General features: G+C 36.7%; 1 protein-coding gene across 3 annotated transcripts in view; it reads left to right on the forward strand.

Annotated features, from left to right (window-relative positions):
* Positions 1–12,363, forward strand: part of TNR (tenascin R) — a 5,843,683-nt gene that overhangs the window by 4,948,228 nt on the left and 883,092 nt on the right. For all 3 annotated transcript variants that reach the window (XM_044085960.1, XM_044085961.1, XM_044085962.1), the window contains exon 13: positions 11,351–11,466. In XM_044085960.1, coding sequence (XP_043941895.1) covers positions 11,351–11,466 — 116 coding nt within the window. The remainder of the gene's footprint in view (positions 1–11,350; positions 11,467–12,363) is intronic.

Below are 12,363 nucleotides of genomic sequence, written 5' to 3' on the forward strand. Positions count from 1 at the left end.
ACATACATTTAAACTAAAACCTTCATTACACAGCCCAATCAATAGAAGACAACAATTAACTGCATATTCATATTTAAAGACATAAAACACATTTTAAAACATGAAATATTTCCTGTCTAAACTAAATCTTTTATTCTAAAATTATAAAAAGTATAAAATATATATATAAAATATATACATTAACGTGCATATATCAATCATTTACAATAGTTAAACAGCATTTGTCTTTTCTTTAGTATAGGTTTCAAGCTCGCTGCTGCATTAATACCAGGTTGAGAGACTGGTTGCAGTCTCACTATCCATCCATATTCTAAAGTCTCTAGTCTGTTATTCAAATCACCTCCTCTTATGCTCTTACACACAATGCTTATAACTCTAAACTTAAATTTGTGGTTTCTTCCCTTTTCATCCATGTGTTTTGCAGGTGCATTGGTTTTAACATTCCTGTGTATTTCAGATTTATGTTCTGTTATACAATCCTTAAGTCTTTGTGTGCACTTACCTACACAAAAGGAAGGACACTTTGTAGAGGTAGCAAGATACACTACATTAGAGGTAGAGCAGGTAGCATGACATTTAAATGTATATTTTACATTTGTTAGTGGATGTATAAACTGAAGACTATTTATGATGTATTTACAGCAGGAGCAGTTATAACAAGGAAAACTATCTACTTTATGTGTTGGTTTAAAAATTTTGTTGCTTCATATTCTTTCATATCTTAACAAAGGCAATTTTTCATGGAGTCCAGACAGCTGAATGCTGCAGCTGCACATAGCAAGGACTTCAAGGTACTGTATTATCAATAAATGATCTAAGTTGATTATATACATACATACAAATATTTCAAGCACGGGCATTAATGTCCTTCTAGCTTGCCAATATACCAAAACCCTTGTTCCCATAATAAGTGTCCAGGCTGTTCTTAAAAAATATCTAAACTAGTACTTTCTTTAGCCTGACGAGTATGATATACAAAGCTATGGAACGCATCATCATGGACCTAATAAACAAGGATATAGGGAATCTCCAAACTCTGCATCCCACACAGTTTGATTTTTTGAAGGGCAGATCATGCCTGCTCAACTTGGTCAACTTCTTTGAGTCAATCACCAGAGATGTGGATGAAGGCAAAGTGGTTCATGCAGCCTACCTTGATCTGGCCAAGCCCTTTGATACCATTCCCCACTCAGGAATCATAGAAAAACTCACTAAGCTAGACATCAACCCCTATATTCCTAGGTGGGTTGCAAACTGGCTCACAGGTAGAACCCACAGTGTGAAAGTAGCTGACTGCAAGTCAAACTGCCGACCAGTCACGAGTGGAGTCCCACAGGGAGTGGAGTCCCACAGGGTTCAGGCTTGGGTCCCCCTCCTGTTTGGTATCTACTTCTCTGAAGTCCAGGCCAACATGAAGGGAATCTGGCTGACAAAGTTCGCAGATGATTGCAAGTTGGGAGCTATTATTAACTCCCCAAGTGATGTTGACATCCTACAGAAAGGCCTCACTGAGACCAACGACTGGTGTCAGAACCATGGCCTTAAGCGCAATGCCAAAAAATGTGTCATCATCCCTTTTGGGAAAAACCTGGTTCCCATGAATTACCACATTGATGATAGTCCAGTAAACACAGAAGGCATTGTAAGAAATCTGGGAACACAGGTTGACAGCTACCTCTCTTTTGACCACCACATTACCACTGTGGTCAGAAAGTCCTTCTATGTGGCACATCTCATTACTAAGGGTTTTGCATCCAGGAAGAAAGAGGTCATTGTCTCCCTCAACTCTTCCCACATTAAGCCAGTCATTGAGTACAATGCCCCATTTGGCATGTACCTCACTAAACACCTGCAACAACTGGAGAGGCCACAAAAGTACCTCACAAAGAGGATCCTGGGTCTTAAACATTTGTCCTATATGGACAGACTCAAAAAACTCCCAACTATTCTCTGTCTCATATCACCTACTTAGAGGCGATCTCTGCTTGACTTACAAAGCCATGTCTGACCCAGCTTTGTTAGAAATGCTACATCTAAAGAAATCTCAATCCCTCCACACCACACACTCCAGAGACTTCAAACACCTTACCACAATCAAAATAACATGTTGGAGGGACAGATTCATAACCCAGAGACTGTCCATGTTATGGAATAGACTTCCCATACATGTGAAGCAGACCACCTCACTGGCCCTCTTCAAATAAAATCTTGATGAGTGGATGAGAAATAGAAAATTCACCCCAGAAATCACTCCAGTGGCTTTACTCGACAGAGGCACTGGGAACTAAGGTCAGGTGGCACAATGCCAGGGTAATCCTATGGGCTAGGCTTGTAAAGACTCCAGGGAGTTTCAGGGAGTTTCAGGCATCAGCTACTCTGTCAGAGAACCAATTAGTACACATCTCATTCCTATAGAATCTTACCATTTGGACCACTCCAAGTCTTTTGGATGTCTAATACCATGATGGGAATGTACCCCATTCCTAAGTCAAAGTGCAAATAAAGCTCATGAAATTAGTATTGTTTCCAGAAGTGCACCTTGCAGCACCTGCAATGTGCCCAGTAATGACTCCTTCTGCAATTCGTACAGGGTTACATGTATTGGTAACATATCTAAATATGATTGTAGATTCATTTTTTATAAGACCAGTTGCTCGTACTACTATTGGGAATGTCTGGGTATCTTTCTTCCACATTGCTCTCATTTTTGTCTGCAAATTCTGATATTTTATGACTGTGGCTCTTGTACACAAGATACTGAAGTCACTGGGTGTGGCAATTTAAATGATTAATGCTACTTTTGTCTTCTTTACATGGACCACTATATCCAATTTTCTACCATCTATCTTTTGAACTGTTGGTAATGGGTGATCCCTCCCATGTGATATAAACCTCATCATTTTCTATGATGCTTTGTGGCTCATGTTTCCAGTGTTTTTCGGCCACTTCGATACCATAATGTTTGCACAATCCCCAGTGCAACAGTCTTGCCACACTATTATGCCTTTCAGTATACAGTCCTTCTGCCATTAATATGTCACAACCAGCAACGAGGTGTGCAACTGTTTCCAATTCTGTTTTACAAAACCTACATTTGTCTGTTTCTCCCACCTGTTCAATGGAATTTGTCAACAAATGTGTATGTAGCCCACCATCTTGGGCTGCCAATATTAACCTTTCATCTCTTGGTTTGAATTTGCCAATCCTTAACCATTCCTGCATTCAGTCCTGATCAACATGATGTTCTTTCAGAAGTTTTCTATACTTACAACTATATTTATGCACTTTCCACATTTCTTGCCTTCCCATCTGGCCCTTCACCTTATAGTCTTTCTTTTGTTTTTTGGCACATTCAGTTGCTGTCTGATTTTTATCTACTTCTGGTTTGATTTCCATTCCTGCTTGATGTCAATATGCTTCTGCTAAATTAAGCAGAGAAGGCATCTTAGATTTATTCTGCTCGTGTTTCAAAACTTTCACTACGTTTGGTTCTTGTGAGGTCAGCAGATATCTGTGGAGTCCCATGATTACAGATCTATACATGTAATCAAATTCAAGGAGGCCCATCCCTCCTTCGGAATGGGGAATATATAATGTTGGCATGCACTGATTTTTCTAAATCATTTGTTGAATATGAAGCATCCTTATTGTTTTCCTGTCTAATCTATCCAACATGTTTTGGGGCCAGTCAGTCACTCCAAAACTGTAAGTAAGGACAGGAAGGGCAAATTGGTGTATAGCTTGAATTTTATTCCTATATCTCAATGATCAGGATTAATTTAAGTCTTCTAAAGTATTCCTTGCAGTTTTATTTGCATTTGTTCATGTTTTATTGTTAATCCTTCATCAGTTCCCAAATATATGTACACTCCCTCCTGCTCACTTTCTTTTATATCACATTCTTGTCCCAAACTGATGTTTTCCTGACGTTGCAGTTTTCCTGCTTTAAAGGTTGCTTTTCACATTTATCAAGACCAAATGACATTCTTATATCATCTGAAAAGGTTTTGACAAATTGCAGTTGTGCTTTCAGTTCCTCGTCTGATGAGGTATATAGTTTTAAATTATTGACAAAGAAGATAAGAAGTCTTTTCACTTTGTTGTTTTCTAGTAGCCAAATTGTAGCCAAAGCCTACGCTGTTAAGTAGACAGCTTAATGGGTTAAGGGCAAGACAGAATAGCAGTGGTGACAAAGAGTCACCCTGGAATATCCCCCTTTGAATTTGTATCCCTGGAATAATAATTTGCCCTTTATCATGGCTTAATTGTAAAGTGGTCTATCACTGTTTCATGGTCACTGTAATGTAGTCGATCAGTGTAGAGTGTATCTTATACATTTTTAAGCACTCTTTTATCCATGAATGTAAAATGCTATCAGATGTTTGTAGTCAATCCATGCCATACTTAGATTCTTCCCCCTTTTTACAGTTCTCCACTTTGACTTTATTTAACAACAAATGATCCTTTGTTCCATATGACTTTCTTTTATTGCCCTTTCGTTCTATTCCCATAATTGAGTTTTCTTCTAAATGACTATAAACTCTGTCAGCATTAATTCCAGTGTATAGTTTATACATCATCGGAAGGCAGGTTACTGGTCTATAATTTTTAGGGTAGCTTGCAGGTTCACTCTTAAGTAGGAGCATTGTTTTTCCTGTTGTTAGCCAGGTTGGTGTTTGTTCAGGGTGCACATATAAATAATTTTACTCATACCTAAATCTTTGTGCAAAGTTGTTAATACTTTTAACCAGAAGTTAGATACTGCATCTGGGCCTGGTCTTTTCTAATTAGAGGCTTTTCTTAACTTTGTTTCAATCTCTCTGGCTGTTACTTCATCCCATTTCATATCCTGTACCTTTTTTCTTTTACTTCTTCTATCTATTTAGCATCTTTGTTATGTTCCACAGGATCTTTATAAATACTTCTCCAGAATATATCTATTTCTTCTTTTTTTTGGAGGTCCTTTCAATTCCTTTTACCTTGTTCCCAGTTCTCTATAAAACATTTTTGGTCATCGATAAATTGCTTATTTTGTACTTTTTCTTTTTTATTTATCTGTGTCTTCTAAGTTTTTCCACCTGTGCTGATATTTTTAGTTTGTTATTTGTGATAGTGCATGGTAGATCCTAATCTGTTCTATTACTGTGCATTGCTATTATCACATCTATCTTTCTAAGTATATTTGTTGATGGGTTCCCTCTTCTATACTCTTCTAACAGTGACATTTCTTGTCTTAATTTCTTTATAGTTTTCTCTATTCAATATGTCCATCATGGTATTCGATTTCTCCACTTCCTTTCCCTCACTATCCTGTGTTCTTGTGATAGAACTTTATCAGTTATGAGTTTAGCTGCACATTATATAGCCTGTTTACCTCTATTATATTGCATGGATATCTATGGACAGTCCTAAATATTGTGTTTATTTGTTTTATTAAACTTCTGACTTTTTTGGGTGTTATTGACCTTCTGCAGTCTGTTTCTTTCATTAATCTCAATATGTTTATTTCTATTAAATCAAGCAACTCTTCTCTTAACTCATTTTATTCTAAACTGAGAGCAAATGTTTTTGTTTTCCATTTCCTGTGGGCATTCTATGGAAAGCTCTATAGCATCTTCCTGTGGCACATTCTCTTAAATTTCATCCTGTGCTATCTGTTGCTCTTTCATATGGGAACTCATTGACCTATCACTCCTCAACATTGACTGCATCAGAGTTTCCACAGTTTCCTGTTCCTTCCCTTGCTGTCCAGCTTCAAGTGAACATTTATACTGGTTTCCTGTGGAAGGCTCCAAAATATCTTCATATGGTACCTGACCAATTGCTTCCTGTTCCACTGCTTTCCCCTTAATTTGGATGTCCATTGCTCTATCCTGTTGTGGTGCTTTCTGAATTAGATTTTCTATACTGAATACTTCATTTTGTGGGTGCTCTATAACCTCAGTTTCTATTTCTTTGTTACTAATCTCCTTTTCTACTTTTCCTCTTTGTCTTCTTATTTTTTGTATTGTAAAGTTTTTCATGTCTGAATTCCTTTGCCTATATTTCTCTTCAAATATCTTTGGTGCTGCTCTTTTTGTATTGATTAGTTTTGCTTTCTCTTTTGCATAGATATTACACCATATTAAATCTCTTTTTCTTTCCCATGTCCATATTTCTTCTTCATATGTTTTCTGATCTTCCTGTTTATCCTTACTTTGGGGGCTCATTCCATCATGCTGTGATGTAACGCTTGTTAGACCTTCTATACCAAATCCTTCACTTTGCAGATACTCCATAACTTCAATTTCTATTTTTAATTTCTACTTTACTAATCTTCTTTTCTACATTTTCTCTTTGTGATATTATTTTTTAGTGTGAAATTTTCCATATCTGGATGCCTTTGCCTGTATTTCTCTTTGAATATCTTTGGGGCTGGTTTATTATTATTGATTAATTTCCCTTTCACCTTTGCATAAATATTGCACCATATCAAATAAGTCTTTCTTTCCCATGGCCATATTTTTTTAATACTTTTTAAAAATGTCTACATTTTGTTGTTCATATTTTTGCACTTCCTCAGATGCTTTTTCCAAACAGATCAAAGTTTCTTGGTCTATATACTGTTTTTCACAAATTTGTTGTATTAATGAACATAAATTTTTATGTGAGGCTTCTGACAGTTTTTCTTGTGGAACTATTTTTCTTTCCTCTAATTTCTGTCTTAATCTTTTTGTACATCTTGCGTCTGGAAATTCTGGGCTTTTCCATAATAGTAACAATACATAATTTCTTCCTCATTCTCAATAGTCCACTCTATCATCTTTATGACTCTTCTTTGGCCTCTCATTTTTTGTGATTTTTGTGGACTGCTACTTCCTTCTACAAAAGGGGGGCCAGCCTCCCCCTGAGCCTGGCCTGGCACCATTGTAGGAATGTTTCCATATTTTGAGGGTTCTACACTGTCATTTTTTCCAGTCCTGGCACCAGTGTGCCTACCAGGATTGGGCACTTTTTTATCCTGGGTCTTGTGCAGCCAGCTATCTCTTTTAATTTTTGACCTTCTTCTGTCCATGACATATGCTATATAAATACAGTCTATATATCAGTGCTGTCTTGGTGAGATTTTGTGAAAAACAGGGTCTGCCTTGTGAAGGTACTCACCAAGACTTGAGGATGAATTCAATTTCAGCAATACTGCCCTCCTTTGGTAGCTGGCTTATCATCTCTCCATTTGGACCCCAAGTCTTCAACATGCATTGTCTGATGATTGTCTATTACTTTTTGATAACCCCAAACATTGCCAGAGGTAATTGCCTCGAAATGCCCTATATACCCGAATAAGATATCTTCTTAGATATCCATAAGAGACACTGTACAATTTCAGATATTTTAGTTTTTCATAATAACTTAAATTTTCACATCCATGGATGCCCTTGGTATATTTCTGCTGTACTCTTTCCAGTTTACTCAGGCTTGTTTTCTTATAAGATTTCCATATTGTTATTTCGTACTCAGGTTTGGATCTAATGTAACTAACAAACACTGACTTCATCATTTTTGATTTCCTAGACTTTATAAATCTTTTTATACAACCTGTAGTTCTATAACTATCATTAACCAGCATGTTGATATAATTAGAAAAAACTCATAGCTGGATCTACCCATATACCCAGGTCTTTAAATTAGTCTACAATTTCAATCACTATGTGCTGTATTACATTCACTTTTCAATATCTCCAAAATGTCATATGCTTAGTTTTTGATGTATTTATCAGCAAATTATTCTCCTGTACCCAAATGGTCAATTTAGTCAAGTTATTTTGCAGACATGCCTTATCTGTAACACATGTAATCAGTTTACCCAATTTCAGGTTGTCTGCATATAGATTGTAGAACACCTCAGATGAAAAAGGTAGGTCTGAAAGATACAATCTAAACAAGTAAGGGCCTAGGACAGAGGGCTGTGGGATACCCTGACTGTAACCAAGGATTTCATCTGTCCAGTTGTTGTATGGTACTTGGAATGTCCTATTTGTAGGCCATGCAGCTATCTATCTTATCAAGAGTCCATCAATACCTGGTTGTACAAATTTTTTGATCAGTGTTTTGTGTATGACCCTGTCAAATGCTGAAGTTAAATCTATATATATTACATCACAGCACAATTTTTCATTCATAGCTGTTATTATATTGTTGTAGAACATCATGTTACAGGTAGTAATAGATCTATGTTCAACATATACATGCTGATATATTGTTTCAAGTCCCAGCCTATCCATTTCTGACAATATCTTATCCAATATTACTTTTTCCTTTATTTTCCCACACCATGAAAATGGACTTAAGGATCTATATAACTCTGGGTTTGTCCTACTCACCTTTCCCTTAAAGACAGGTTTAATAAGCTCATGTCTCCAATCCTGAGGAATCTCCCCATATTTCTATGACCTAGTGAATAATAAATATAATGGTATCATAAGTTCTTGCTAAAGTGTTCTCAGGTCATTGTTACTAATTCCATCCCCTCCATCTGCTTTGTTTGGATCCAGTTTGTGAAGTTCTTTTTCAATATAAGCTAATTTGATTCCAGTATCTGAGATTACCTGGATGTCACTAGAACAATTTATCACCCCTTTTCAGGAGCCAAAATGTTTTGCATAAGATTTTGTAAATATTTCTATAATCTGTTGTGTTTGAGAATAAATTTTAGAATCTGCACACAGTTTATTAATTTGTATGTCTTTACTCCTTCCACATCTTATAAATCTATAAAATGTTTTCCTATTATGCACAATATATTTATATAAATTTTCTTCAACATTTTCTTGATCATGTCTCACACTATACTTAATCTGTTTGTTCAGCTTGTTTATTTCAGTTTTCAAAGTTGTGGTTTGACTGCTCTTGCATTTCTTATATTTGTTGTCTCTCACCTTAATTAGATTTCTTGTTCTTATGGAAATGCTTACCCAGTTAAGAAGCAGATAAAGTAAAAATTGCAGTCTCATAAAACCCATGTGAATTTTACATTTTATATCCTTCAGACAATGTTTTAATGTATAGTGTGATTTTCTAGAACCTTCTTGTGTATTTATTAATTTATTCATTCATAATTTCATACTGGCATCTTAGACATACACAGTCAAACAAATGGCTGTAACTGATATTCACATCTGATATCTGCATGTGCATGTGTTTATACAGTGAGCATAGATTTTAACTGCACCCTACTTTGCCTCATATTTTCAATATGTTAATCATAAACTTTCTATGTATATCAGTGCAATATTTAAAACATGTTCCTGATTTGGAGTGTTTGCCTCTGATTCTTGAGCTAAAACATTGAGAGGGCAGAGGGTGGTTATAACAGGTTGCGCAGATTACTTCTGATAACAGCAAGATAAGTTGCTTTTTTGGGGCCTTTAATTATGTATTCATTCATTCATTTGATCTCAGACAGTCATATTAAGCACACATAGTCATACAAATGGCTATAATTGGTGGTTACATCTGTGTGTATGTGTGTTTGTAAAAATGGCATAGCTCTCAACTGTCCCCCATTTTGCCTCATATTTTTGGTGTAGTCCTCATAAGAGTAGTTGGTCCCTGGCAAATTTTTATGGATTGCTGTTACTATTAATGATAGACAGATAGACATGAGTTACTGCCTTTCAGAAAATGCTTGCCAATACCAAATGTGTTATACTAGGTATTTTCTAAGTATATATGAACAATAATTAAAAGATGTTCCTGGTTTTGGGTGTTTGCCTCTTGAATTAAGAAATTGAGAGGACAGAGAGTGGCTATAATGGGTAACACTCTTTACTTCTGACAATAGTGAGCCAATATGCTTTTTTGGGTATTTATTTATTCATTCATTCATTTCATCTCAGAAAGACATGTACAGCTATACAAGTGGTTGTAACTGATGGGCACATCTGCATGTGTTTGGCAAGAGGGTATAGCCTCCAACTCTCCCCCATTTTGCCTCATATTTTTAGTATGCTCCTCTCTGGCTTTTGGATAGCAGTCACTGTTAATGACAGGACTTTCAGATGTCCTGTATTGAGCCAAAACCCCTTTTTCACCTTATGGTGTTGAGGTGTCACTACAACAGTTACAGTCATCTAGAGCCAATGTTCATACCACTGGGTGGCTGGGCTTCAGAAAATGCTTGCTAATGTCAAATGTGTTACACTAACAACTTTGTAAGTATATAAGAGCCATATTTATAATCTGTTCCTGATTTTGGGTGTTTGTCTCAGATACTTGAACTATGTAGCTGAGAGGGCAGAGGGTCATTATAATGGGTTGTTTTGTATACTTCTGACAGCAGCAAGCTGAGATAGATTTTAGTGATGTTGTTTATTTACACCTGGCATATATTTCAAATTTCAGGGCTGTTGTTTATTTACACCCGGCATATATTTTAAATTCCAGGGCTGTTGTTTATTTACACCCAGCATATATTTTAAATTCCAGGGCTGTTGTTTATTTACACCTGGCATATATTTTAAAGAGGAATACTACTGCTGAAGAATGTTTAGCATGTAAAATAGTGTATGAGCAGTTATTTGTGTAAAATGGTAGCCATGGTGAGGGCTGACCCCACTGTAATATAACAATGCCCACTTCCAATTAGTCTCATCCATTCTGTTGTATCTTGTAGCCCCCCCCCCCCCCACATTGCTTTGAAGTCTCCAGCCACTGGTAACTTTCTCAAGACAACATAAGGTCTGTGATGTTATCAATGAATTTAACAAAGCCTTACTAATACTAGTCCAATGTTAGTCAGTGTGTCAGCATGGTTATTATTATTGATTAACGTGTTGCTGGTGACAATTTCTAAAAATGTTGAATTAGTTAGTGCTTTGGTTAATGTTCTTTACAAAATTATGTGGATTTTTCTAAAGAAGTGTACCTAGACAACTGTAGCTATAATAATTGTGCAGTGTGTATGGTTGTGTTTATGTTTTCCTGTTTGTTTTCACTGATTCAGCATTATGGCCATTTCCAGGGATTATTCTCCTTCCTGGTAGGAATACCTTGATTCCTGTGAAAGCATTTCTGATTTGGTCCCCTTATATAGTTCCTACATGCACACATACTACCATCTCATATTGTCTCCTAAGGTACTGCCTCCATTAGCTGAAATTAAAAGAGGTTGCTCTATGCCTTTGTATTCTGCATATCACTTTGTAGAATGAATGATTTTATTTAATATTAAAACAGTCGCTGTATTGTCATTGTACATTTCCATACATCAAAGTGATTATTTTTGGGCTGCTTATGAATATAAAAAAAAGAGGACTACCAGAAGTATGGCTATGCCTAACATTAACGATGCAACACTTTTCTTCTTTTTCAGATCTTTTGCCTCCTCAAGGCTTACAGATCCTTTCTGCAAATGAAACAACTGTGCAATTAAGGTGGGAGCCTTTCCACTTTTCCTTTGATGGCTGGGAGATCAGCTTCACCCCCAAGGTATGGTAAAGGCATATAATGTCATAGCATCTTGGTAATTGCACTTAAAATGATCCGAGTGAAAGGTACTGAATATGACAGTGGTGTCAGGCTATTCCTAGTGCTACATATACAGTAACTGCTAGCTGTATAACTTTGTCTGCTTTCATCCTTTTAGCCACTAACCAAAGCTCATGACCATAAGTGAAAATGAACATGGACTAACATGTAAGCTTAAGGCTTTTCCTTGTGAATCAGTTCTCACTTCACTGCACAGTCAAGAATGAAGCCTGCAGTACTCCTCAGTACCTGCTATACTCATCTTCTGGGCAGTTTCCTGATTCCCACTACCTTCAATCATGTGTAAAGCCCCAAGTTAAACATTTTCATCTGAGATACCTGATCCCACTGACCTGCATAAAATAATCCACTCTTTGGTGCGAGAGAGCATTGAACTCTGATTTGGAAGTGTTGGCTTCATTCCAACCACTTGACAATGAAAAGCAAATGCAGAACACATCCACTAGAGGCTTAGGGAAACATTGTCTACAAGTGGCAAAGATGCAGCCACATAGTGAATACTCCCCAGTTTTCAGCTGCACCTTCATATCCTGTCTGTAAACATCATCGACAGGAAGGGGAGGGGGTTCAAGATGTACTACACCCAACTTGTGTATACTTGACATAATACAGAATGCAGCCATAGCAGTAGTTCCTAAAATAGAGGAACAGAATGTCATGCAGTAGTGGTCCTGGGGCCCAATAATACTGTAACACCACACACAAGACATGTTGGTGTACACAGTTATATGCCTTTTCTATGCCAGTCAGTATAAGCAAATTCCTATGACCCCTCCAGTATCTGTACAAGGACAAATGATTGATCCAGTGTTCCATGGCTAGACAAATCTGCTGTGC

This window comes from Protopterus annectens, chromosome 10.part0, assembly GCF_019279795.1.
Source record: "Protopterus annectens isolate FY-2018-M chromosome 10.part0, PAN1.0, whole genome shotgun sequence".
In the NCBI taxonomy this organism is placed as follows: domain Eukaryota; kingdom Metazoa; phylum Chordata; order Ceratodontiformes; family Protopteridae; genus Protopterus; species Protopterus annectens.